General features: G+C 38.7%; 1 protein-coding gene across 8 annotated transcripts in view; it reads left to right on the top strand.

Moving 5' to 3' along the window:
* Window positions 1–27,598, top strand: part of IMMP2L (inner mitochondrial membrane peptidase subunit 2) — a 462,983-nt gene that overhangs the window by 75,919 nt on the left and 359,466 nt on the right. Inside the window, exon 5 of one of the 8 annotated variants that reach the window (XM_065694878.1) lies at window positions 11,084–11,102. The exons of the other annotated variants lie outside the window; for them this stretch is intronic. Coding sequence (XP_065550950.1) covers window positions 11,084–11,087 — 4 coding nt within the window. The 3' untranslated portion in view covers window positions 11,088–11,102. Of the gene's footprint in view, window positions 1–11,083; window positions 11,103–27,598 lie in introns of those variants that run through there. 8 annotated transcript variants of the gene reach the window in all.

The following is a 27,598-nucleotide window of genomic DNA, read 5'->3' as shown; positions in this document are numbered from 1 at the left end:
CCTGCAGGGCTTTGTGAACCTCAGAAATGCTTAAATGTTGGACTTGACTTAAAATCAGTGAGGTACCTTGTCTCCCATGTTATAACTTCAAATTGCTCCCTTGTGAGTACACAAGAGAACAGTTATGTATGTACAAATCACTGTAGTTTAAAAAAAAAAAAAAAGCCTTTTTTTTTTTTTCCACACTGTTTCACTTTGGTGTTTTCAGAAGTAGTTAGTGTATTATCTTTAACTGTAGATTTTAGAACCCTAGCAGTCAAGCTAATTTTTCAGACCTGTATACTTTTGATGGATGTCTACCACTACAAATGCTATGTTTGAGTCAACTCACATGTCATCTCTTTTCTAAGCTAGTTATATGTCAAAAACTAAAGCTTGAAAAACTCTTAACAGATTTGTGCCAGATTGTTAGGTCATGCAAATTGACCTGTTATTGCTGGAATTAATGGAGCTGTACTGATTCATACAAGCTGTAGACTTGGTTTATTGCTTCCAGGTATATTGAGGATGATGTTAAGTGTGTTCAGAAATGCTCACTTTCTCCTGTCCAAGTTGTTGATGCAGGAGGTAGTGCTCTTTGAACTATAGTCCTTAATATTAATTTCTTTTTTAATTTCTTGGTTGTTCTCTTTAAATTATCTTTACAGTCAGAACGGCACAGGTAAAATATCCAACGTTATACACATTGTTGAGATCTCCACTAACTGGAGAAGGTTAGTGCTGCCTCTGATTAGAGAAAGACAGATCCTATTGTCGTCTATTCAAGAAAACTAAGCCTCATGTAATAGGGTAGCTCCATTTCTAGGTGATCTCTTTGCATCTTTCCTTTGAAAATCTGTGTGTCAGCATTATCTTTCTTGTTAGGGCATTTCTACTATATTTTTCTCTGTGTGTGTGTGTATTTTTCCCTTGTTGAATTTTAAAGATCATAGTGAGTTGTATTGCAATGAATCAGTATGTTTCGTTTCATGGAACATTATTGAAGTACTGGAGTGTGGTGAGTGTCCTGAGTGGTTAGGTTTATCGGGATAATCTAGCAATTTAGGAAATATTAAAATTACATACCAAAATCTTGTGAAATCCTTGTTGAAGAAAATTAGTATGTGTCCTACCTTGGTCATAAAATAGCATTTTTTAACAGTTTGTTTTTAATACCCGAAGGCAATAATTCATATTATGCACTTAATGGCCTGTGAAGAATTCTGGAAGGCATAATAAGGACTTTGAAAACAATGACTTCAGATTTTTTTTTTCTTTATATGTTAAATGAGCTTAAATATCAATCTAATTTCTCCCCTTCAAACTTTAATTTGCTACAGCTTTCTGACATTAAGACTTTGAACAACATGCGAAGCATCAGCCTCAAGATAATTGTTATGTCCAAAACATAGAAAGTAAAATGGGGTAACTAGTAATTGATGACTGAGATGTCTGAAATAACTAAAGCTGGTTTTTCTATTAAATAAACTGGATAAAGCAATAACAGTTTATTGTGTGGTGTCCCTGCCCATGGCAGGGGGTTGGAACTAGATCATCTTATAGTCCTTTCCAACCCTAACTATTCTATGATTCTATGATCTGCGAAGGTAGTCTAATATAAGAAGGCCTCTCGATTTCTCCACTGTGAATAATTTTTATTTTTAGTATTATATGGATAAAGCTACATTTTTTAAACTTCATGTAGGTTTTGTGTATTCAAATCTTTGTAGCACTTCATGAAAACTGCAGTTTAGTAAGCTTGGTTTGTAATTGCTTTGTTCTTGTAAATAATCAAACCAAAATTACTAATGTATAAGAAACATTGTTTGCATGCATAATAAAATAAATACAATGTTAGCTTAATAGTTTGTGCAAAAATACAACCAGTGTTAACAAGCTAATCTCAATAGTTCGTTACAACATTTGCAGTATATTTGGGTTAATGAAAGCAAGTATAGAAACCAGTACAGATCACATTTCAAGAAAGCAGTTCTCCCTCTAACTGAATTACCATGTATAGATTGTTTTTATACCTCTTACCATGTAATTTACATGCATACATAAAACAGGCATGCACATGTAAATTATGCACATGTAAATTATGCCTAATAGTTGCATAGATGGTAATATAATTTTTAGTATATTTACTGTACTTGGTAAATGCTGTTTAACATAATTTTTATACTGCGGTACCTGTAAAGTTTTAGCACGTTAAAAATTAAATTTTCAAATGCATAAAAGGACACTGCTGGATTTCTTTATAGCATAAACTGCTGCTAAAACATTATTATGCTTAGTTTGAAAACATTCCAAATCTAATATTTAACTTACTACAAAAGTAATTGCTCTTGTTACTGCAGTATGAGGCCTGCATGCTCTTCCTTAAATTAAACTGCTAAATAATTGTCCTATTTTTATGTGCAATATGGAAATATTTTTTCTGCTGTAGACAAAACATTGTAATCAGGCTCTTTGAAGCCCTATATGGTTTTACGTATCTCCCTAGACATTAGCACTTAAAAGTTTTTATGCTAACAACAAATACTTTAATGCACTCATAGCATTGTAAGTATGATTTTCCAAGAATAAAAGCTTTACAGGTTTTGTAAGAAGGTGGTAATGTCCTAGACTAATTGCAGTAGCTGTAAAATAAGCCACCTTTTAAGCACCTGAGTCTGTAAGTTTGAAGTAGCAGGAGAGGTCTTGGAGTGCAAGCATGAGTTTTTACAAGTTTAACCTGTTTACTGACCTACATCATCTGAAAGAAAAAATAGTGGATATCTGTGGAGCAGGTGTGGAGGAAAGAGAAAGGGTATTATTCAGAGAAGAGACAGTGTAACTGTTAAGTCTTTTCAGTCAGGGAGATCGAGATGAATCTGAAGCATTGTGGTAGGGGTGAGTGAGAATTTTAAAGCATAAGAATCCTTATGCTCCCTGCTGTATTATTTAGCATCCTTTGAAGCTTATGTTTTAGCTCTCAGAACCAGCTGTGTTTTCTGAGTCTCCCTCAGAGTCAGAACTGAGTGGTTTAGAAGACTCAGTGCAAGATTTCACGGATTTCTCTGGAGTGGTGTGCTTATTTAGTTAAGGGTCTGGATTGCTGAGCTGGGTTTTGGGAGAGTATGATACACAGTGAATGTTAGTGGTATCTGAGGACTTACTGTATTTTACAGCTTTCTTGGGGTGTTTCAAGAAGCACCTGGTTTTATAATGATGGGTATGATAGTTTGCACATATTTTACATACAGTAATTTGTAGTTTTTCTTTTTTGATGTTGAGTGGCTGAGAAATTGATACTGCAGTAGTTGTATGTGAGATTGTTTGATGGAGAAGTAGTAGTTATTGAATGTTCTCATAGAAATTTGAGGGCGTCTAGGAGGTAAGATTGTTATCTGTGTATTTTTTGTGCATAATTAAATTGTGCGACATTTCATGTCTCATTTGTGACTTGGCATACTGTGGATCAGTTGGTATTGGTAGGTGAAGAAGTAGTTGCAGGTGAAAATGGAATCAATTTACGTTTAGTCAGGAAATCTGAGTTCTTGCTGAACACAGACCATGACTGGCTCTTGTGCGATTGGCCAAGATGGTGTTGGTTTTACTTGTTTTTGGTTTTGGTTTTGTTTTTGTGTGTGTGAAATTTCTGTCGTTTTTCTCAGAAAACTAAACCGTTAAACAAGTGGAGGCTTGATGATGGTTTCTGTGAATTCTATTGATTCTTCAGTGAGTTTTCTCTTACACGTAATACAAATGTGGTAGGATTTCCTTCCTTGGTGTTTTTAAATAAGATGGGACAAAAGATGAGCATAGGACGAGAGGGCTCAGATATGAAGATGGACTTCCTTACCTGAATGATTAGGTGTTTAGCTCTTCACTTTATGAGATACCAACTGAGATGGAAAGAAACTGTGAGACACGGGCAAAATAAGTAATTCCTGGGATCGATTTTATTTTCTTTCTTCATCTCTTTACTTTCTGGGAACAATAATAACTTTTAAAGTACATTGCACACAATTACAGTGGAAACTTAACAAGCTGTGATACTTTAAATGAAAAATAAATACAGGTTGCCAAGAGCAAAATAGGTGGTGTCTACAGAATGAGTATTATAACGGTGCTTGAGAAAGACATTAAACATCCCTCTACCTAATAACTTTTTGCTGAAATAACTCCACTCTGCAGAGCCTGTATCTAGGCATCCCTGTTGGGTCAGTACTTTAAAGTTACTGGAGATGTAAGACAGCCAGCCATGGCAGCAAAACTTCAGATGCCACTTTCCAGAGGTCTACCTGGAAAGCGTCTTAGAGTCACAGCATCCACTACCCACCTTTATTGGTCCTCTGTAATGACTTTCAATATCCATACTCTTAATAACTTGGATTGATAATGATGGCAGTCAAAAGTCTGGACAGTGCATGGGGGAGGTTTAACAGATTTTTATGTTTGAGGTATCTTTTTAGCTGAGTTTTGATTGAAACTAGGGTGCATGTATTTATTTCTTTTCTAATAGAAGGCCTTGTCATTTTTCAGCAGAAAAATACTTGTCTTTGCATATGCAGAACTAGGCAATGCTTACAAAAATTCAGAGAACATAGCTTTACAAGACCCATGACAAGTGGATCTTGAAAACTTCTGCACTGATTTATGCAATGATGCGTGGAGATTTTCCAAGAGAGACAACAGTGATATCAATATTCTTCCCGTCATTTGAAGAATGAAGTCATTCCCCTTTGCTTTTCTGACCTATGAAATCTGTTATTCCATTTTGTGGATAGGGGGTAAGAACAGTTTAACATGAGACAGCAGAAAGGAAATGTTTCTCTGTAAGACTTGAGTGTAGGAAGAGGTAGCTGGTGAGTAGGTAGAGTGCTGCTGAGGGATGTGTGTCTCCTGACAATTTCTTGCTATATTTGGCAAAACTTAGGGTAGAAAATGATGGTTACAGACATGAAGAGAAGGTTTCAATCTCAGAAAAAAATGGAGGAAAGGGTTATAATAAAAGTTACAGTTACTCAGGGAAACAGAGCAAAGTTGCGTATCACATTCATTTTAATGCCAGGGTCAAGTCAAAACAGAGACTTGTGGAATCACAGAATGGTTAGGGTTGGAAAGGGCCTTAATATCATCTAGTTCCAGCCCCCCAGCCATGGGCAGGGACGCCTCACACTAAACCATGTCACCCAAGGCTCTGTCCAGCCTGGCCTTGAACACTGCCAGGGATGGAGCATTTACCACTTCTTTGGGCAACCTGTTTCAGTGCCTCACCAACTTCAGAGTAAAGAACTTCTTCCTTATATCTAATATCTTATATCCATTTTCCCCTTCTTGAAAATGGGGGTTATATTTCCCTTTTCCAGTCATTGGGAACCTGCCCTGACTGCCATGATTTTTCAAGTATGATGGACAGTGGCTTAGGAACTTCATTCACCAGCTCCTTCAGGACCCATGGATGGATTTCATAAGGTCCCATGGACTTGTGCACATTCAGGTTCCTAAGATGATCTTGAACCTTATCCTCTCCTACTGTGGGCCTAAGGTCTTCATTCTCACAGTCCCTGCATTTGTATTCCAAAACTTAAGAGGCATGGATAGAGCACTTGCCAGTGAAGACTGAAACAAAGAAGTCATTGAGAACCTCAGCCTCCAAATCCAGGGTAGCCAGTTCTGTTTCCTTCCAGAAAGGGCCCACGTTATCCCTAGTCTGTCTTTTTTTTTTTTTACGACATACCTATAGAAGCCCTTCCTGTTAGTCTTGACATCCCTAGCTGGACTATTTTAAGTGGGCCTTAGCTTTCCTGACCTGATCCCTAGCTTCCCAGACAATGTCCCAGTATTCCTCCCACGCTGCGTGTCCTCACTTCCACCTTATATAAGTTTCTTTTTTTCCTCTAAGTCTTCTCAGCAGCTCCTTATCCGTCCAAGGAGGTCTCCTGGCTCTCCTGCTGCACTTCCTTCTAGCTGGGATGCAGCTCTCCTGAGCTTGTAGCAGGTGATCCTTGAATATCAACCAACAGTCTTGAGTCCCCCTCCCCTCTAGGGCTATATGCCTTGGAACCTTACTAAGCAGGTTCCTGATGAGGCCAGAGTCTCCTCTCTTGAAGTCCAGGGCAGTGAGCTTGCTGCACGCTCTTTTCACTGTCCTGAGGATCTTGAACTTGGCCATCTCATGGTCGCTACAACCAAGGCTGCCCTGGAGTATCACATTCCCAACCAGCCCCTCCATGGCACCTCTCCTTATTAGCTCCTATTGCTTGCAAGAGGAAGTTGTCTTCCACAGAATCGAGGAACCCCCTGAATTGCTTGTGCTGGGCTGCACCGTCCCTCCAACAGACTCCTGTTGTGGTTCTCACCTGCTCTTATAATTTACACCTAATTTCAGGTCTGTGGACATGTCATGGTTGTTTAATTTACATGGATATTCAAGCTTAGGAAATACAGCATTTCTTTTAAGACTGCAGTATTTACCATGAAATAGGTAGCTTCCTAAATAGCAAGTAGGTGGAAATGTTTTAGGAAATAAAAAACAGATGAAGCTTTATTGATAAAAAGTATCTTCATCTAGTAGGAAATCAGTGGAATTAAAGGGATGAAAATACTGTCTCCATGTAATTGATACAATAAACTTTAGCCATTGCAGCTAACAGACATTCGTGTCTGTACGTGCTTCTTTGTGTCACATCTGGACATCTTTGTGTCACATTTGGACATGCTTCTTTGCCTTCCAGACAAGCTAATTCAATTTCTGATTTATACAATCGTATCAATTCACAAAGTGTAATTACCTAGTAATCAGTTTTATGTAAAATGACAGAGATATCAGAATTTCCTGCAAGATGATACTGAAATCCTAGTTGTGTGTGAGCATGTTCACTGCAAGGTGACATTGAATCAGAGTGACCTTAGAGCAGACAGGTGTTCTGCTAGTCATCAGAGCTACAGGGGATACTGACAGGAGGATGTGACAAGTGTGAAACATTTGCTGCTAGCTGGGAATATATTCCTCATCATGTTATGGTTAAACAAATCTGATGCCAAATCCTCCCTTTGCTCACCCCCTCAAATCCCCCTTTCAAAGTGTTTCTCTACACTCAAAGGCTAGATGAGACATAAACCCCTCTTTTGTTTAAGGATACGAGTCTCAATGTGAAAACGACTGACGTCTCAAGGAATGAAACCCCACCATAGAACCGTCTTGATAAATGCTTCAGGGAGGCATAGTAATGAAATAATACTCTTGCTGAACAAAATAGCGTATTCGCAAAATAATCAACCGAGTAGCATGTACCGCTAGCAAACAGGTCATGTTGGAACGTTTAGAATCACAGTGGGAAACAAACACTTTACAACGCTGTCAGTAAGAAAAATAATTTTTTGATAATAGAAATAGTTTTAACCCTGAAATTTTCACACTTCTAAAGTGAGATTTTCATAATTGAGTAATTGTCTTGTGTTTTTAGTAAGTTTTATATCTTTTTCTAGAATTTGCTTTTTTTTCTTCAGAAAGTGAAGGTTTTATTTGCAGTGTTTGTTTCAGAAACACTTTGATAGTGTAATGCTGTTTGGGTACTGCATCAGGATACTAGAGTATATTAAAGCCAAGCATTATGCAGAGCATTTACAATCTTTGTGTCCAGATGTTAGTTAAGGAAAGGTGTTGAACAGTAAAGAATGTTATAACTTCTTTTCATGCTGACTTTTTCCAAAACTCGATATTTTCACTTTAACCTTCAAGGTGGCCTATGTATTCATAAAGCTTTCTGTCCAAGACCAGGCACTTTTTAGACCGTGCTTTTTTCTTAAACTGTGATGGGTGACACAGGAAGTTCTCTGCCTCATAAAGCCTTTTATATTAGCAGGAAGATTTGAATTTGTTTCAACAAAATAATTGCGAGCAGTATTTGCTTTACTGAGAACTTCAAAACCTGCTTTTGTTCCCTCTTCCAATAATTTGTTTTCATTGCTGCCTAAAAATGTTTTAAAAGGAAATGTCTACATGTGGGTTTTTTTCCTGCACTGTAGGTTTTATGTCTTCTCACAGGCAAAATGTCTGGTTTATCTTATATATATTAAATTCCAAGCCATTAATGTACATTACTGCCATGCAAATATTATTTAATGCATAAAATACTTCTTAAGCAAAATTCAATAAATGCGGAATTCTCCGTGGAGTGGCAGTTGAAAAACTCATAAATTTAGATTACACAGTCATGTCAATGAATTCAAATTAATGAAATGGCGTCCCACACAAGCACCACAGTAATTTACATATTAATTTTGGCTAATGTTTTTTTATGGCTGTAACAGACTTGTACTAGTCATATTCAATAAAATACAACAGATTGTGAAACAACAAACAGTCAGCAGTTGGGTATGATTTATCTGTTGTTCCATGGGATCCTTATTTTCCCAGGAAAATGTTCTGTCTACATTATTAATGTATGACAATTTTCTTGTATTCATGCCCTGAAGCAGAATATGTCTGTTAATTTTGTGTAACGGCTGCTTTCCTAACAAATGGTATTTATTTTTCATATTATGACAATACCAATAACAAAAAAGTAAAGCCAGCTTTGTGGCGTTGGACACTGATGTGAATCCCATTTCTGTGTGTACAAGATGTACTCATTTTAGGTTACAGAGACCGAAATACAATTTAACTGGATTTTGTATGCTTTTGTTTTATGCCGTAGTCCCTACTTTGATAGTGAATGTTTCTTTTTTTTTTTTGTGTTTGTGGGTGTTTTTTTGTGGTTTTTTTTTTTAAGAGTCTCACAAATGTTGGTAAAGAACATGCTGTAGCAGAATGTGATAGCAAGCTGCTTCCCTTCAGAAGATACCCTGTGTCAGTGCAGTTGTATTAAGCGCCTCAAGAACTCAGGTTTCATCAAAAGATTTTCTTATATTAGTTGCTTTAGCTTCCCCTCTGATTGAGTGCTAGTATAGATGAGAATACAGGGTGAGTGGAGTAAATACTGGGTTTGGAAGTTCTAGTACTGCAGTAGCTAAGTGATGGTTAAGGTCACATACAAAATCTCTAGAAAATCCCCCAGACTTCTAATAAGTTAAAAAACTAATGTGTGCTGTTAATATAAATAGTACCCAGATATCAGATAACTTTGATATACTTATTTCTTCCTTTCCTGAATGGGAGCATTAGCATTATGTGACCAGTCAAATACTTACTGACAGGTAATCCTAGATCTTAGAAATAAAATATCCTGCTCATATAGAGTTATGAGCCTTTGCATGAGAAACATTCCATTAAACGTCGACACTTGACAGGGTAAGTAGGGGTAGTGAGAATGGGTTTAGCATCAGTGTTTTCAGGGAAAAACCTACATTGCCTATATCTGTATATTTGTATACAAAATATCATGCTTACTTATTTTTCTTTTCTTTCGATTCTGGCAATAAACTTCTCCCTCTGGATTCTCTGAAGACTTAATTTCTCATTTCTTTCTACTACGTATCATTTGCATTATTCTGTGCTATACTCTGTTATTGATTTTAGAATGTCAAAAAAGAAATATTGGGTAATTTTCATGTCTAGGTTGAAATAGAAAAAAACGAAAAGCTAAATGTTTTTGAAAGTTTTTAGGCAAGAGGGTAAATTAGACAAACTTCAGTGTGACTAATAATGCTGTAATACTGATACAAACCAAAGTGCTTTGATGAAGTTGCTGAATGTAATGCTTCAGGATATCTTTTGGAAACAAAGAGTATCTTCTGTCTACTCCAGCACGTACCTTTGCTAATAATTTACAGTTATTACTCATTCCTGGCTACCCAGAAGGCATGGTCTCAGCTTCACGTACTTGTTTACAGTGCTACTTGAGTGGGATGATTTTTAGCTGCTTGTTGTGTCTTTGACTAGCTGTAAGTGCTTACACTTCAAAACATTTTTAGTAATTTCCAAGCTGAACACAATCTTGATTGACTGCCACATGTGTGTTAAGATGAAAATTGGACAAATTTTAGGTAAGAAATTGTTTCAAAGTTAGGTTTTGTTTTCTTTCTGCATAGATAGAATGAAACAATGAGATGCCTTTTTACACATTTTCTGACCTATCATAGAATCATAGAATCACAGAATTCCTTGATTTCATGGTAATACATTTCTGAGCTGGTTTTGTAGCTCATCCTCCACCCAGCCTTGTGCTTCATGGGTCTTTGGACCTGTCCTGGGGCAGGTAAAATACATCTCTAAATACTGCTGCATCCTCTTCAGTAAAGCATGTGTTCGTACAACTATGATCCTTGGGTCTTAGAAACAGTTGCATTTTCTTGGGTTTGGAAATGGAGAATCAGAGGTTTGCTGAATCCAAAGACACTTTATGTGTTTCAGTGTATTTTTACCAGAGTGGAATGCTTTTAGAAGTATTTTCTGAATGCTCAGAATGAATCGCTGCCAAGAAAAGTGGCAATGGGAACAGAAAATGAAATCCTGTGACAATACACCTACAAATGCTTTTCTTTGAGCGTGCCCTTTTCACAGAGATGATAGATTTGAAATGTGGTGAGGGGCGTAGCATCCTAATGCAGCTATAATCTGATAATAGTATTTGAGTTATTGCACACTTTGTCAAAATTTGTGGTTTTTTAAAGAAATATTATGTAGAGAATTATTTGAAATTATCATGGAAATGGCTATAATGACTAGTGAGAGAAAGATAAAATTCAGGCTTCATACTGCTATTTTCTCTTTGTACTGCAAATAGCTTGCATTTTTACTTTTTTTTTATGATTTTTTTTTCCCAAGCATGCTATCTTACTTTATCATTACTGTATTTTTTCACGTATGTATAGAACTGACCTTTTTCCAAAGTGACATTAACTAAGAGTACAGGATTTACTATGTTGGCTCAGACCAATGTCTGCATACTTTAACACCTCCTTCCTGAAGTCTCACCTAGTGTTTCTGTTGTGCTTTTTCCATTATTATAAACACAGAATATCTTTCTTCTTGTATAAAAATTACATTATGTACTTCAATGGTGAGATATAAACTGTACCAAAATCTGTATTCACAACTGTAAAATGATTGACTTCTCCATGCTAGTTGATTCTATATCAGCTGTTTCGAAATGTCCCCTTTTTTCCCCAGATGACATCAGTATACATGAAGCTGTTCAAACAGATCAAATAAAATGGGCATGATTATTTATCTACAGAAGGATGCCTGAATGAATCAAACTTGATAAAAGTTTGTGCCTGTAGATGTTTCAAGTGTTTTGGGGGGGAACTTTTAAGGGCAAATTTAAGTAAAGTAGACTAAAAGAAACTTAATAGTATTCACAAATGCTTTTGCTCATAAACAGAGCAAGTTTTGAAGGACATTATTTTTCCTACTGCATTAAGAGTAGATTTGGAGAAAAAGATTTCAGTAATTTAGTGGTACATTTATAAGCCTGTTCTCACCTTGGTCATGAAATTCTTGTGCAATTCCCTATGTTTTATGGAGATACCCAACATTATTCTTGCAGGAAAGAAAGAATCATAGAATAGTTAGGGTTGGAAAGGACCTCAAGATCATCTAGTTTCAACCTCCCTGCCAAAGGCAGGGACACCTCACACTAAACCATCCCACCCAAGGCTTCATCCAACCTGGCCTTGAACACTGCCAGGGATGGAGCACTCACAACCTCCCTGGGCAACCCATTCCAGTGCCTCACCACCCTAACAGGAAAGAATTTCCTCCTTAGATCCAATCTAAACTTCCCCTGTTTAAATTTTAACCCGTTACCCCTTGTCCTGTCACTACAGTCCCTGATGAAGAGTCCCTCCCCAGCATCCCTATAGCACCCTTTCAGATACTGGAAGGCTGCTATGAGGTCTCCATGCAGCCTTCTCTTCTCCAGGCTGAACAGCCCCAACTTCCTCAGCCTGTCTTCATACAGGAGGTGCTCCAGTCCCCTGATCATCCTCGTGGCCCTCCTCTGCACTTGTTCCAACAGTTCCATGTCCTTTTTATGTTGAGGACACCAGAACTGCACACAATACTCCAGGTGAGGTCTCACAAGAGCAGAGTAGAGGGACAGGATCACCTCCTTCGACGTTTTGATGCAGCCCAGGATACGGTTGGCTTTCTGGGCTGCGAGCACACACTGAAGCCGGCTCATGTTCATTTTCTCATCAGCCAACACCCCCAAGTCCTCCACAGGGCTGCTCTGAGTCTCTTCTTTGCCCAACCTGTAGCCTTGCCTGGGATTGCTCCGACCCAGGTTTAGGACCTTGCTCTTGGCATGGTTAAACTTTATGAGGTTGGCATCTGCCCACCTTACAAGCGTGTCAAGGTCCCTCTGGATGGCATCCCTTCCCTCCAGCATATCAACTGAACCACACAGCTTGGTGTCATCAGCAAACTTGCTGAGGGCACACTCAATCCCACTGTCCATGTCACCGACGAAGATGTTAAACAAGACCGGTCCCAACACCGATCCCTGAGGGAAACCACTTGTTACTGGTCTCCAGCCGGACACTGAGCCATTGATCATAACTGTTTGTGTGAGGCCATCCAGCCAGTTCTTTATGCACCAAGTGGCCCATCCATCAAATTGATATCTCTCCAATTTAGAGAGAAGGATGTCGTGTGGGACAGTGTCAAACGCTTTGCACAAGTCCAGGGAGATGACATCAACTGCTTTACCCTTATCCATCAGTTCTGTAGCCCCATCATAGAAGGCCACCAAATTGATCAGGCAGGATTTCCCCTTAGTGAAGCCATGCTGGCTGTCACCAAGCACCTTGTTGTTTTTCATGTGCCTTAGCATGCCTTCCAGGAGAATGTGCTCCAAGATTTTGCCAGGCACAGAGGTGAGACTGACTGGTCTGCAATTCCCTGGGTCTTCCATTTTCCCCTTCTTGAAAATGGGGGTTATATTTCCCTTTTTCCAGTCATCGGGAACTTCACCTCCGTGACATGATTTTTCAAATATGACTTGAGTGATACAGCTTATATCATGCATAGTAGATTAATATTTATTTAAAACATTTTACAGTATTATTATGTGGCTTCTGGTTAACTGCTGGAGACATTGTTTCTAAAACTTTCTTTAGGAATATAATTTGAATTACTATGAAATGATGAAATGTGTTTGCTTATCTTGTAAACCGTGAAATAAAGAATCTGTATTATTAAAGATCTTAAAATCAGGGTTTCAGTTTGTGTACGGAATAAAACAAGAATCTTACCATGAATTTTGTGAGAGACAATACAATATTAAAGGAAAACCTTTCTTTGAAGTTTCCTCATTTTGGAGATAAGACAAATAATTATTTTGAAATGATTTTTTAGTTGCCTCACACAATCTGCATAACCTGTTCATTCCCATGTTCATTCAACCTGTGCTGTTGAATAGTGCAAGTAGGCAAGAAATAGAACCTTAGGGGCTTTGTAATGTTGGTGTTGCCTTGCATCTTGTTGCCCAGAAATAGGTTTTCTTAAGGGGTATTTAAAAGTCTTTGAACCCGAATGCCACACAAGTGTGTGTCTGGTTGTTTTGATTATCAGTTGTCCCGATCTTTATAAGAGATCTGAAGACCTTATTTTCTTTAAAGTCTCAGGAAAAAAATAAGTTTTAACCATTACAGGCGTTCCTGTCACTGTGCAAACAATTCAGAATACATATTCATAAAAAGATCATATTAGATGTACGGAATTATCAGTAAATAAATGACGTGATTTTTATGCAAATGTATTGTTTTTAAACCTTTCATACAGTTGTTTGGTTTTTTTTAATGAATGCTTTCTATCATAAATGAGTTGCTAACTATTCTGATAGGAATATTTTCTATTTGTTAGTTACAAGTTTTATCTAATGGTTTCTTCTTTAGATGAATAAAGTAAGCTTTTCAAAGTGGAGATGTACTTAAAAAATTTAAATAGTACCTATATCCTTCTGACAACTTAATGAAGTGCATTCATTGTCTTTTTTTTTTTTTTCCTAGAAAAAGACAGAGGGAAGCAGGGAGTGGGGGAAGAGGGGAAGGGGTGAAAGGAGAGAGAAAGCGAGTGGGGAGGGAGAGGTTAGAAATCAAGTACACACAAACGTTTCAAATTCTTGAAAGTTTATATATTTGTTTATTTGGGTTTTTTGTTTGTTTGGTGGTTTGTTTTCTGATCTGTACTGTGTTTCACTGTGCATTGTACATAGTACCCCTTAATCAGTGTGTGTGTGTTCATTATAACTTTCTGAGGTTTATTCATTTATGCATTTCATTCAGCTGAGATGGTTTTATCTCTATGTCTCCCATTTTGTGATTTGATGTTTTAGAGTAGAATTTTTCTTTTCTTTCAGTCCACCTGTGATCACTTGGCTTTATAACCTCTAGAATGTTTTCTCACAGAGATCCTTCTGTGGCATCATGGCTTGTTATTCTCCATGTTGTATACCAAAATCTTTCCCTTCACTTTATTGCATTTATGTCTGTGGAAAAAGTAGAATAGAGAAGGTAGAGTAATCTCTCCTCTCCCCTTATTCTTTTATAGAACCTGCAGGTAAGAGAGACAGAAATGTTGAGGAAGTAAAAGCTAAATAAAAAAATACACTGTTTCTACAAGTTCTTCCTTGATCTATAATATGCATTCTGGAGTAGGGTTGGTATTAAACGATGGAAATGGGAAACAGTAACTTTTTTTATAATTCAGAAATGTGAACGAGGACAAATGTGTCCTGACATGATGATATACTTAAGACTTTGCAGTAATGCCCATTTTTACAGAAAGTTCAAAGTATGGGTAGGGAGATCAGCAATAAAGTGGCACATAACTTAATGTTATTTTGTATGGATCAAGGAAGATGGAGAATTACTGGTATGGAAGCCAGCTCCTGCAAAGACTATTCTTTAGCCTGAGGCAAAATTGAGTTTGAAGCTTTCAAGTTGTATGTGTTTTCTGAAGTGGGCTTTTCTTTTTAATCTTTCCCCCTACCATTGCTCTGTTCTTGTTCATTCAGTAATTTACTACTAATCATGCCAAAACTCTCAGAGGTGAAGGGAATTTACAAGAATGTACTTAACACTTTTATTGGAATAACAAATAATACCACATAGCAAAAAAACCTGCAAAGTGCAACAAAGTTTTCTGAGAAAATAACTTTTTAATAGGTTCAAATTATGTTCATTTATGTAATTTTACCTCATATTTAATACTCCATATTTAATACTCCATAACAGTTATAATCTGTTTATAAAGTAGTAGATAGATGTGCTTAAGATAAAAAAAAAAGCAATCATGCTTTTTCTCAGAGGCTGTTGACTATTCAACCCTCACTTTTTTATTTAATAGAAGTTAATAATTCCCATTTCACCAAAAATACAACATAGGAAAACTACATATTCTTGTTTTGGAAGAATTGATATAATTTTGGGCCCTTTAAAGTATTAATTTTATACATTGTTTTTCTGATGCTAACAGTTCTTCATCCTCTTAACAAATATTTTCAAATGAGTAATACAAGCACTGATATGCAATTTTTATAGTAAAAAATAAACAGCTAGATTTGGAACAAGACTTGATGTGTACCAGTGCTTATTATAAGCTTTATTGCTTGGAAGATAAAATATTTTACTTGAAGCATTTAAGTACAGGTTCCAGTGTTCCATGTGAGGTTGGAAGTAAGTGCTTTTTTTTTGTTTTATGTACAGTTGGCTAGGAAAACACATGACAAAACTTGAACTTCAGCACAACAGCGTGTTTGTGGTCGTAAGTTTAATTGTTATTTGGAAGTAATCTGCTGTCCCAGAGAACAACAAAGCATTTTTGAAAAAAATTGTACTCTCTGAAACTTTGATGTTAATGGTAAAAACCTTTTACAATTAAAATAGTAGCACACTCTAGTGTGATTTAGTTATACGGGATTAAATCCTTTACATAAGTGTCAGTGTTTCAAGGGATGATACATCCCTATATCACAAAAGAATTTTATACCAGGATAAATACGTTGAAATTTGAGGTTGTACTGTAGAGATTTGGCTCAGCCGTGAAAGGGATTTATGAACACCTGGGGCGTAGCCACATCTTAAACATATATAGCTATTTGCAAAGTTGTTCTTTGTCTTTGCTCTTCTGTAGATACTAAATACTTAGGGAAAAAATAATGATTGATTTAACTAATTTTAAAGTTAAGCAATTGCATCAAGATTTAATGCAAAATGACACCATATTATGATAGAATTGAAATGCTTTTAACTTTATTTACAGTGATTGTTTCTCATAAAAACTAATTTATTTTTTAAAAGGTTAAGGAAGGATGATGAATCGGCTTGCATTTTATTGTGTCATTAAGCTGCTGCACTTTTTAACCAAGGAACATATGGACATTTATGAGAACTGATGGAAATCTGAAAGTAGTGGTGACAATTAGTGCTTCAATAAATGCTCATCCAACTGAATCCAGCAGGAAGGGCCATCCATTAAGAAGTATTTTGTGGTATTTAAAGCTTACTCAAAACCTTTTGAGGAAAAAATCTTCTGTTCTTGCAAAGTTTTAGATGATTGAATATATTGTTTGCCTACAGATGTGAGATGGACTCAAACACTTTTTGGCTTCTTTCCAGAAGCCAGTGGAGTGGATCAAATTAGTTATGCATATCTTGTATGCCATCATGTTTATTTGTAAATTCTGTAATTGAAGTCTTCATTGTTTGAATACAGTAACAATAAACAGCAGTTGTACTCCTGACATCTAACCCTCTTTTTTGGTCAAGGTTCTTTAGGACAATCTCTGCTGTGCTCTACTCCTTCTTTGTGTCTAAGAAACTTAGGTCTGAAAGGGACTTCATCTTTTCAACCTTTCCTTGCCTTTATAAGGGATTGTATTATACTTTTTCTTATGAGCTTCTGTGACCTAGAATCATAGAATCAACTAGGTTGGAAAAGACCTTTAAGATCATCAAATCCAACCTTTACCACAAGATTCCCAAGTCCATCACTAAACCGTATCACGGAGGGCCTCATCTACACAGTTTTTTAAGACCTCCAGGGATGGTGATTTCACCACTGCCCTGGGCAGCCTGTTCCAGTGCCTGATCACCTTCTTGTTGAAGAAATTTTTCCTAATATCCAACCTAAACCTCCCCTGGTGCAGCTTGAGGCTGTTTCCTCTCTTCCCATTGCTTGTTACTTGGGAGAAGAGACCAACCCCCACCTCACTACAACCTCCTTTCAGGTAGTTGTAGAGAGTGATAAAGTCCCCCCTGAGCCTTCTCTTCTCCAGGTTAAACAACTCCAGGTCCCTCAGCTGTTCCTCATTAGACTTGTGCTCCAGAACCTTCACCAGCTTTGTTGCCCTTTTCTGCTTCAACACTTCAGCGTCTTTCTTGCAGTGGGGGGCCCAGCACTGAACACAGGATTCGAGGTGCAGCCTCACCAGTGCCGAGGACAGGAAGGATGATCACTGCCCTGGCCCTGCTGGCCACACTGTCGCTGGCACAGGCCAGGATGCTGTTGGCCTTCTTGGCTGCCGGGGCACAAGCCGGCTCATGTTCAGCCGTCAATCAGCATTCCCAGGTCCTTTTCCACTAAGCAGCTTTCCAGCCACTCTTCCCCAAGCCTGTAGTATCGCATGGGGTTGTTGTGGCACAAGTGCAGGACCTGACACTTTGCTTTGTTAAGCCCCATACCATTGGCCACAGCCCATTGATCCAGCCTGTCCAGATCCCCCTGCAGAGCCTTCCTATCCTTCAGCAGATCAACATTCCCAGCCAATTCAGACCTCCACAAGCTCTGAATTCAATGTTGCGCTGGTGCTCAAAATGGTCACATTGTTTCTAGCAATAATTACATCACCCCATATATTTTTCTCCAGTAACTCTGTTAAATTAAATTCATTGTAATTGTAGAAAGTTTTTTTTTTTTTGTTTGGTTGGTTGGTTTTTTTTTTATATATTCTGGAGGCAAAGAATATGTAATTTGGGCACTCATAGCATGTAAGCTTAATCCTGGCCCCCTCTTCAAGAGGTTAACTATTTTTTCTGTTAATTATATTTTCTTTAAAAGTATCTTATTTATGATTTAGTTTTGTTTTGTTGTTTTTTTGTTTGTTTTTTGTTTAAGGAGCTGTTAATTCTGTAATTTTAGTACGTACTGAATTATTAGATGTACATATATTAGATGTGTATATTGTATACAGTGAATATTATAACTAGGAAATGATTTATTATATTTTCCTTTAATATTTCAGTGCTAAATTTAAGGAAACCTCACAAAGAACTCTGGAGTTACCTTTTAGAGTAGTTTGCAGCTAGAACTCCTGGAGTCCAATGTAAAATTACCAATGTACCCATTTATAATTAGTTAACTCAAGCATTACGATCCCAGTTGTAGAATGCTGACTTGCTTTACAAACTGTATATTTAGATAAGAGTGAGAGACTTCTATGCTGGATATTGGTGAGAAGAAACTACAACATTGGGCAACCATGTTTGACAGTGAAGTAAAAGCACCGATTTATATTGCCCAAGGAAGTTGTAAGTCTTCTGACTTTTGATCATAGAAATATTTTTAACCCTGAAATTTTCACACTTCTAAAATAAGATCTCCATTACTGAGTAAATGTTCCGTTGTGCTTTTAGTAAGTTTTATATATTTTGTAGAATTTGCTGCGTTTCCTTCAGAAAGCAAACATTTAATTTAATTTCTTCAGAAACATTTTTATAGTATCATGCTATCCCCAAGTTCTGTCAGTGCATTAGAGACCTGAAGGCATCTTCTATGATGCTGTAGGTAAAGATACATCCCCTTTGGAGCATAAGGATGAATTTGGAGACCTCTTAAAGTCCCTTATTCTCTCTGATTCTGTTTAAGAATTAGGCTTTCTATGGAATTATGTTCCATAGTCCCTGTGAAACAATTTGCAGAAATTACAGATGAAGAATACTTTGTAGTATTGAAGAACTTATTGACTTTGTGAAGTTCTTTTATGAAGTTGTATTATAATGTGATGTACACTGTTTATGATGTTCTATTCTCATGAAAACTATGCAATTTTGTCTTTTTGTGAGATGATATTATATTAGTTAGGAGAAATCATAAGTAGTTTATTCATTCACTTATTCTCCATGCCGATGATTCATAAGACTGTTTTCTTTTGTATAGTGGAAGTGATATCACAGGAGACTATTTCAAATTCTTTTAATGTGTTCTTTAACAAATCTTTTGCATTTCTTTGCAGCTTTACATAAACTTTTGAGTTTCCTGCCTCTAGTGTTTAATTTTCTATAGCACTTGTCAGATTTCCATGTGTTGGAGTTGAGTTTGGGGAAAAGGAGTTTATAACTAAAATTTTGTTCTCAGAATTTAGATACATGAGTAATGAAATACTAAAACTTTTTAATGATTTTTAAATTTTTTTTTCTCTTTCCCTTGTTGTATGAAACCCAAATAAATTACTGAAACAACTGACTGCTGAAACTTTACATTGTTTCCAATGAAAAGTGTACCCATCCAGAAGTGTACCTTTGAGCCCTTTTATAGCCTTTCGCTTTTGGCCAAACAGGAAAAACTAAGCTAAAAGAACACTGATTATGAAAGAGATGAGGAGTGATTTTTCATTTTTACTGCTTTTTCTTTCTTGCCTTTTCTACTAGAATTTTATCTGCTATATAGTGATTCTGCCAGGAGTTCTGGTGTTAAGAATTTGCAGAACTCCAGAATGCTCTGGGCAGTGTTCCTGCCAAAAACATAATTAGATTCTAGAAAAATATATCTTCAAATGGAAAGGCTGTAAATATAGAAAAGTTGATAATTGGTGGATACTAAAAGGCATTAAATATGATTTACAGAATTTTTTATCTATAATCCATTGGCTTTTCTATCTTTTCTGAATTTGGAAAAGTATTCTCTGGAATGTAAAACGACAGTCAAGAATTTAGAACCTAAATGTAAGTAATTTTTCTGGCTCTGGAGAAGACATTGACTGTCCTGTGACGTATTTCAGAATTTTTTTTGTATGATGTTTTGGAATGGCAGCAGTACCATGTCAGGTAGTATAAAACATCATACTAAGTGGTTTACGTTTGTGCAAATTGCTTTTGCCGTGAGAAGCACAGTTTTTATGTGATCCTAGTTAGACTGTGAACTTTGAAAACAGATGTCAAGCCTGCATGCTGCCTTACACGAATTTATTGATAAAAATGCTGTGATAATTTAAAGAATATTATTGTAATCAGTAGTCAGAATAGGTGTTGCCTGAGTATAGGATCTTGAGATCGACTTTTGCTATTAGTATTCTTAATGATTATTTTTACATTTTATTTTGCAAATGCAATAGAAGCTGTGCAGACTGACATATTCTATTTTGTCAATGTTTTAAGATGGAGGAATTTATGCTATTTAGCTTAGTTCTAACATCTTAAAACATTTTTGCATTCTGAGTCTCATAAAGTTTGGCGTTGAACTAAGGATGGGTATGCACTTCCTCAATGAAATAAATATAGCTTATTTCTGAATACACTTCTTCTGTAAGTCACATTTTTCCTGTTGTCTCCCTGTTTCCTCCAGGAAATAAATTCTTCTTCTAGTGAAGCTGTGTCTCCAATTTCACTTTGAATTTTGTTTGACGCTCCTTTAATTTAGAATAGTCAGTATTTCCAATGCATTTTTGAAGTTTTTTTTTATTTGAAAATTTTATTTATTGAAAACTACTATTAATCTTTTTTATTTTTAATAATTAAAAAAATGACATCTTTTTCTTGACTTATCCTGGTGAGATTTAGAATTGAAGGAGTTTTCTCTTACTTTTCTGCTGTAGTTAGTAAGAGATACACAGATAGTAGGAGATGAACTTAGTAATTCCTGTATCACTTCAGCCAGTACCTTCCAATTACAAACTATCACAAAACATAATACTTTTTAATAATTTTGTGTACCCAGTACTTCAATTGGAAGGTTGTTCCAGAATATTTTCTTTCAGAATCAGCTATTGTCATTTTAGCCTAAATTTATTTATGATCAATTGATTATCATACTTACATTCATAGACTGTGTTTATATTAAGTTTTTATTTATTTGTTCTGTTATTACTACTGTCTTCTAGCTGAAGTAGTTCTTCTTTCCTAGTATCTCTGTTCCTGATACATTTTAATGTGCAGTGATAACCTTCCCAGTCCTCATTTTATGTAAACCAAATAAAGGTCTTAGAATTAGCATGTAAGCTTAATAATGTGATGCATTTTCACACTTTCATTTTCCTGAATATCGTAGAAGTCTTAAATGTATGAACTGTTGTTAGCAGTACAGAAGCATCAGTCTGGTTTCTTGGGGTTAATGCCAATCTTGAATTTATCTGAAGTCTGTAAAAAACTATAAATAAAAGCTGTCTTTATCAGCTCACAAATTAGAGGCTGACTTTGATCACATTGTTATTAAAAATACTAGGGAGGACACTAACAATATGCATCTATATAATAACCAGAAATTGCTGCTTTTTCACTTCTTAAAAGGAATCAATTGTGATTGTAGACTTTGCTAAAAGAGTTACTTTCCAGTTCTTGATTTGAGCTCAGTTATATCCAGATTTCTACCTGACAGCTAAATCTGCATTTATCCAACTGCTTTGTCACATGAGCTGTGGTGTTTTTTATTTTGTAGAAGACTGAAGAAGTAAGGGCAGTTTCTGTTACTGTTGTCCCACCACATTCAGTAATTTAAGCTTTCCTGCAAAACATTATGAAGTTTTAGTCTACATTTCTATAATAATACTGATATCATTATATGGTACCTGTTACCTGAAGTATGTTCATATAGTAATTCAGATGGAAATATCAGAGATTGTCATCTTCACATATGCCAAATGACTTTTTATATGCAGCATGTGTTTTGCAGAGATACTGAAATACAGAAATGGCCATGTTAATCGTGTAGATATCAAAGTAAGAAATGCCTTCGCAAAAGGGGAAACACCTTAAACTGTCTTTGTGGTGCTTTGGATAAGAAGGTTATAATTTACAGTAACTGCTGCCCAAATTCATTAAAGTTGGTAGCAAAGAGCAATGCAGGTATGAAAATTCCTCAAAGTGGCCAGCCTTTTCCTTTGCTCCTTTTTGCTATCTGAAATACAACTTTATAATTCCGAGAATTATAATGAGTATGAAACTTGGATAGTCTCCATATGTTTACATCCTTCATCTCCATATATACAGATAACAACATGACACTTTATCTTATCTGTTTCAAAACATCAAACCCTTTATGCGGATTTAACTTCACCCTTTTCTGTTAGGTCAATATTTGAAGATTATTCAAAACCAGTACTGGCTGATTCCTTGTTGTCCTGGGTTCAGCAGCAGCAGTCATTTTTCTCCTTCTTAGGAGCTAGTACAGTGCTGTGTTTTGATCTTTTGGCCTGGGAACAGTGCTGATAACGCCGATGTTTTCAGTTGCTGCTCGAATGTTTGGTCTGGCCAAGGACTTTCTGAGCCTCATGCTCTGCCAGGGAGGAGGGGAAGCCAGGAGGAAGCAGAGACAGGACACCTGACCCAAACTGACCAAAGAGGTATTCCATACCACAGCACGGCATGCCCAGGATGTAACCGAGAGTTACCCTGGAAGGGAGGACTGGAGGGTTGGACGAGGTATCGGTCGGTGCTTGGCTGTGGGGAGTGTGGCGAGTTATTGGTCGGCTGGTGTTGAGGTGTTGTATTCTTTCCTCTTGTTATTTCCTTTATCATTATTATTATTGGTGGTAGCAGCAGTGGTTTGTGTTATACCTTAGTTACTAAAGTGTTCTTATCTCAACCTGTGGGAGTTGCATTCTTTTCGATTCTCCTCCCCATCCCCCCAGGAGCAGGGGAAGGGCAAGAAGTGGGGGGGAGTGAGTGCTAATGTGGGTACCCAGACTGAGCCTTCCTGCAGACATGCAGCTGTGCAGGTCTCTGGCTGCAGCGAATGCCTGAGCCTGGCACTTGTATTGGAGGGAGCCAGTGACACTGCTTGTGTTCGCTGTGAGCAAATAAATGACCTGCTCAGGCAGGTGGCTGAACTGAGGGAGGAGGTAGAAAGGCTGAGAGCCATTAGAGAGTGTGAAAGTGAAATAGATTGGTGGAACCACACCCTAAGGCAAGGGCAGAGGGAAGTGGTTCAACAAGCTATGGATCCCCTTCCCTCCTACCATCAGACAGAAGGAGAGAGCTTAATGGACAAGGATGGATGGAGGGAGGTTCCTCCTCAGAGAGGTAAGCGAAAACCCTCACAATCCCTTCCTCCCTCCCAGTTGCCCTTGAATAACAGGTACGAGGTCTTGGAAATTCAGGGCCAGGTGAATGGAGATGGTGAGGCAAATCTATCTAGTGAGTCACCCAGGGCTAGTCACTCACCCACATACCTCAGAACTTCCCCAACCAAGAAGAAAAGAAGAGTAATTGTGGTGGGTGACTCCCTTCTGAGGGGAACAGAAGGGCACATTTGTCGACCGGATCCACCCCACAGGGAGGTCTGCTGCCTGCCTGGGGCTCGGATTAGAGATGTTAAAAAGAAGCTCTCTGAACTGGTGCAGCCGTCTGACTACTACCCACTGCTGGTTTTTCAGGTTAGCAGTGACGAAATTATTACGAGGAACGTAAGGGCAATGAAGAGAGACTACAGGGCCCTGGGACGGCTGGTTAAAGGGTCTGGAGCGCAAGTGGTGTTTGCCTCCATACCTGTTGCAAGCGAGGGTGAAGGGATATATAAGAAGACTCTGCAGGTTAATGTATGGCTACGTGACTGGTGCCAAAGGCAGGGGTTTGGGTTTTTCAGTCACGGGCTGCTGTATGGGACACCTGGTTTGCTGGTGACAGGCGGGATACACCAGTCCCAGAGAAAAAAAAGGGTTTTGGGGCAGGAGTTAGCAGGGCTTATTGACAGGGCTTTAAACTAGTTAGGAAGGGGGGAGGGGATTTAACTGGGCCTGTTGGGGACAAGCCCAAGAGGAACATGCTAGGGATTGAAGGATGGCGGGCTAAGGAGGACTATCAATCTCTTGTTTCACTTGTGGGAAAGGATAGCTCTTTAGACCCTGTCCCGCAGGGGAAAAAGGGTACTAGGACTGGCTCCCTGAAATGCCTGTACACCAATGCACGCAGCATGGGGAATAAACAGGAGGAGTTAGAAGTCTGTGTGCGGGCTAAAGGTTATGATCTAGTGGCGATTACAGAGACATGGTGGGACAGTTCACATGACTGGAATGTGGTCATGGATGGCTATGTCCTTTTTAGGAAAGATAGGTCAGCAAAGCGAGGTGGTGGAGTTGCTCTTTACGTGAGAGAGCAACTAGAATGTATTGAGTTCTGTCCGGGGTCGGATGAGGAGCAAGTGGAATGTCTGTGGGTACGAATCAAGGGGCTGACTGGCACGGGTGATACAGTTGTGGGGGTCTATTACAGACCTCCTGATCAGGACGAAGGAGTTGATGAGGCTTTCTACAGGCAACTGGAAGTAGCCTCGCGACTACATGCCTTAGTCGTCGTGGGGGACTTTAATTACCCCGATATTTGCTGGAAGACTCACACAGCCAGTCATTCACAGTCTAGGAGGTTCCTCGAGTGCATTGATGATAATTTCTTAATGCAAATGGTGGACGTACCAACTAGGGGAGCAGCGCTGCTAGATTTAGTACTCGCCAACAAGGAGGGTTTGGTCGAAGTGGTGACGGTCAATGGCAGCCTTGGCTGCAGTGACCATGAGATGGTGGAGTTTAGGATCCTGTGTGGGAGGAATAGAATACCTAGCAAAGCCACAGTTCTGGATTTCCGAAGGGCCAACTTTGGCCTCTTCAGTCAACTGCTAAGGGAAGTCTCATGGGAAAGTGTACTAGGCGGTAAAGGGGCTCAAGATAGTTGGTTAGCATTCAAGGACCGCTTCTTCCAAGCTCAGGATCGGAGCGTCCCAATGAGTAGGAAGTCAAGTAAGGGATCTAGGAGACCGGCGTGGTTAAACAAGGAGCTGCTGGGCAAACTCAAGTGGAAAAGGAGAATCTATGGATTATGGAAGGAGGGGCTGGCCGCTTGGGAGGAATATAGGACAGTTGTTAGAGGATGTAGGGAGGCAATTAGGACAGCTAAGGCCTCCTTGGAACTCAATCTTGCTAGTCGGGTTAAAGACAATAGAAAGGGCTTCTTCAAATACATAGCAAATAAAACTAAAACAAGAGGCAATATAGGCCCACTGCTGAACGAAGTGGGTACCCTGGAGACAGAGGATATAAAGAAGGCAGAGGTGCTGAATGCCTTCTTTGCCTCTGTCTTTACTCCTGCCGACTCTCCCCGAGGGCCCTGGATTTCTATAGCCCCAGAAGGAGTCAGGACAAAGGAGGAGTTTGCTTTGGTAGATGAGGATTGGGTTAGGGATCAGCTATGCAAACTGGACATCTGTAAATCGATGGGTCCGGATGGAATGCACCCACGGGTGCTGAGGGAGCTGGCGGAGGTCATTGCTAGGCCACTCTCCATCATCTTTGGTAAGTCGTGGGAAATGGGCGAGGTGCCTGAGGATTGGCGGATGGCAAAGGTCACACCAATCTATAAGAAGGGCAAGAAGGAGGACCCGGGTAATTATAGACCGGTCAGCCTTACCTCCATCCCTGGAAAGATGATGGAACAACTTATTCTTGACTCCATCACTAGGCATATCAAGGATGAGGGGGTCATTAAGAACAGCCAACATGGTTTTATGAGGGGGAAGTCATGTATGACCAACCTTATAGCCTTCTATGAGGAAGTGACTAGGTGGAGGGATGATGGTAGAGCGGTAGATGTAGTTTTTCTTGATTTCAGTAAGGCATTTGATACTGTCTCCCACAGCATCCTCATAGATAAGCTAAGGAAGTGTGGGCTTGACAATCAAGTAGTGAGGTGGATCGAGAACTGGTTGAAAGGAAGAAGGCAGAGAGTTGTGGTCAATGGCGCAGAATCTAGCTGGAGGTCTGTGACTAGTGGAGTTCCCCAGGGGTCGGTGCTGGGACCGGTGCTGTTTAATATTTTCATCAATGACCTGGATGAGGGAACTGAGTGCACCCTCAGCAAGTTTGCTGATGACACAAAGCTGGGAGGAGTGGCTGACACACCAGAGGACTGTGCTGCCATTCAGCGAGACCTGGACAGGCTGGAGAGTTGGGCGGGGAGAAACTTTATGAAATTTAACAAGGGCAAGTGTAGAGTCTTGCATCTGGGGAAGAACAGCCCCATGTACCAGTACAGGTTGGGGGTTGACCTGCTGGAAAGTAGTGAAGGGGAAAGCGACCTGGGGGTCCTGGTGGATAGGAGGATGACCATGAGCCAGCAATGTGCTCTTGTGGCCAAGAAGGCAAATGGCATCTTAGGGTGCATTAGAAAGGGTGTGGTTAGTAGGTCAAGAGAGGTTCTCCTCCCCCTCTACTCAGCCTTGGTGAGGCCGCATCTGGAATATTGCGTCCAGTTCTGGGCCCCTCTGTTCAAGAAGGACAGGGAATTGCTTGAAGGAGTCCAGCGCAGAGCCACAAAGATGATTAAGGGAGTGGAACATCTCCCTTATGAGGAGAGGCTGAGGGAGCTGGGTCTCTTTAGCTTGGAGAAGAGGAGACTGAGGGGTGACCTCATCAATGTTTACAAATATGTAAAGGGTAGGTGTCAGGATGATGGAGCTAGGCTTTTTTCAGTGATATCCAGTGATAGGACAAGGGGCAATGGGTGTAAACTGGAACATAGGAAGTTCCACGTTAACATCAGGAAGAACTTCTTTACTGTAAGAGTGACAGAGCACTGGAACAGGTTGCCCAGGGGGGTTGTGGAGTCTCCTACACTGGAGATATTCAAGGCCCGCCTGGACAAGTTCCTGTGTGATGTACTGTAGGTTACCCTGCTCTTGCAGGGGGGTTGGACTAGATGATCTTTTTAGGTCCCTTCCAACCCTTGGGATTCTGTGATTCTGTGATTCTGTGAGTGGACGAGCTGTGTGGATCAGTTTAAACCACGACACTTGTTTATTACTTTTATTGATGCTTTTGTAATTGGTACCCTGTAATGCTAATAACTTTTGAAATAGGGAAGTGTTTTGATACTCATTAGGGGCTGTAGTGATAGGACAAGGGGTAATGGGTTAAAACTTAAACAGGGGAAGTTTAGATTGGATATAAGGAAGAAATTCTTTCCTGTTAGGGTGGTGAGGCACTGCAATGAGTTGCCCAGGCAAGTTGTGAGTGCTCCATCCCTGGCAGTGTTCAAGGGCAGGTTGGACAGAGCCTTGGGTGGGATGGTTTAGTGTGAGGTGTCCCTGGCCATGGCACGGGGGTTGGAACTAGATGATCTTAAGGTCCTTTCAAACCCTAACTATTCTATGATTCTATGAGAGAAATAGCCTATACTTTCATTCAGATCTTTCTTGTTCATTTAAAACACAAGTTAATAAAATAGTTATGATCATTTCTGGTGAATTTTTTGCGTTATACACCCTAAAAACATAAAGGCTATGTATTTGTTCTGCAGTTGTTTTCATGTATGAAATGAAATACTGTCTCTTAACATCAGGAGCTAATAGGGAATTTTCTAGAATGACTTGCAGAAGTTCTAGTCTTGCAATTTTATTTCTTCTTTCTTGGAAAGTTGACTGCAATAATGGCATTTTTCTTGAAAGATTATAATTTTTGAGGAATTTAACAACATAATTACA

The sequence above is a fragment of the Lathamus discolor genome, chromosome 1, assembly GCF_037157495.1.
Source record: "Lathamus discolor isolate bLatDis1 chromosome 1, bLatDis1.hap1, whole genome shotgun sequence".
In the NCBI taxonomy this organism is placed as follows: Eukaryota; Metazoa; Chordata; class Aves; order Psittaciformes; family Psittacidae; genus Lathamus; species Lathamus discolor.
Note: the sequence above shows the minus strand (reverse complement) of the source record. Positions and strands in the feature narration are given on the sequence as shown.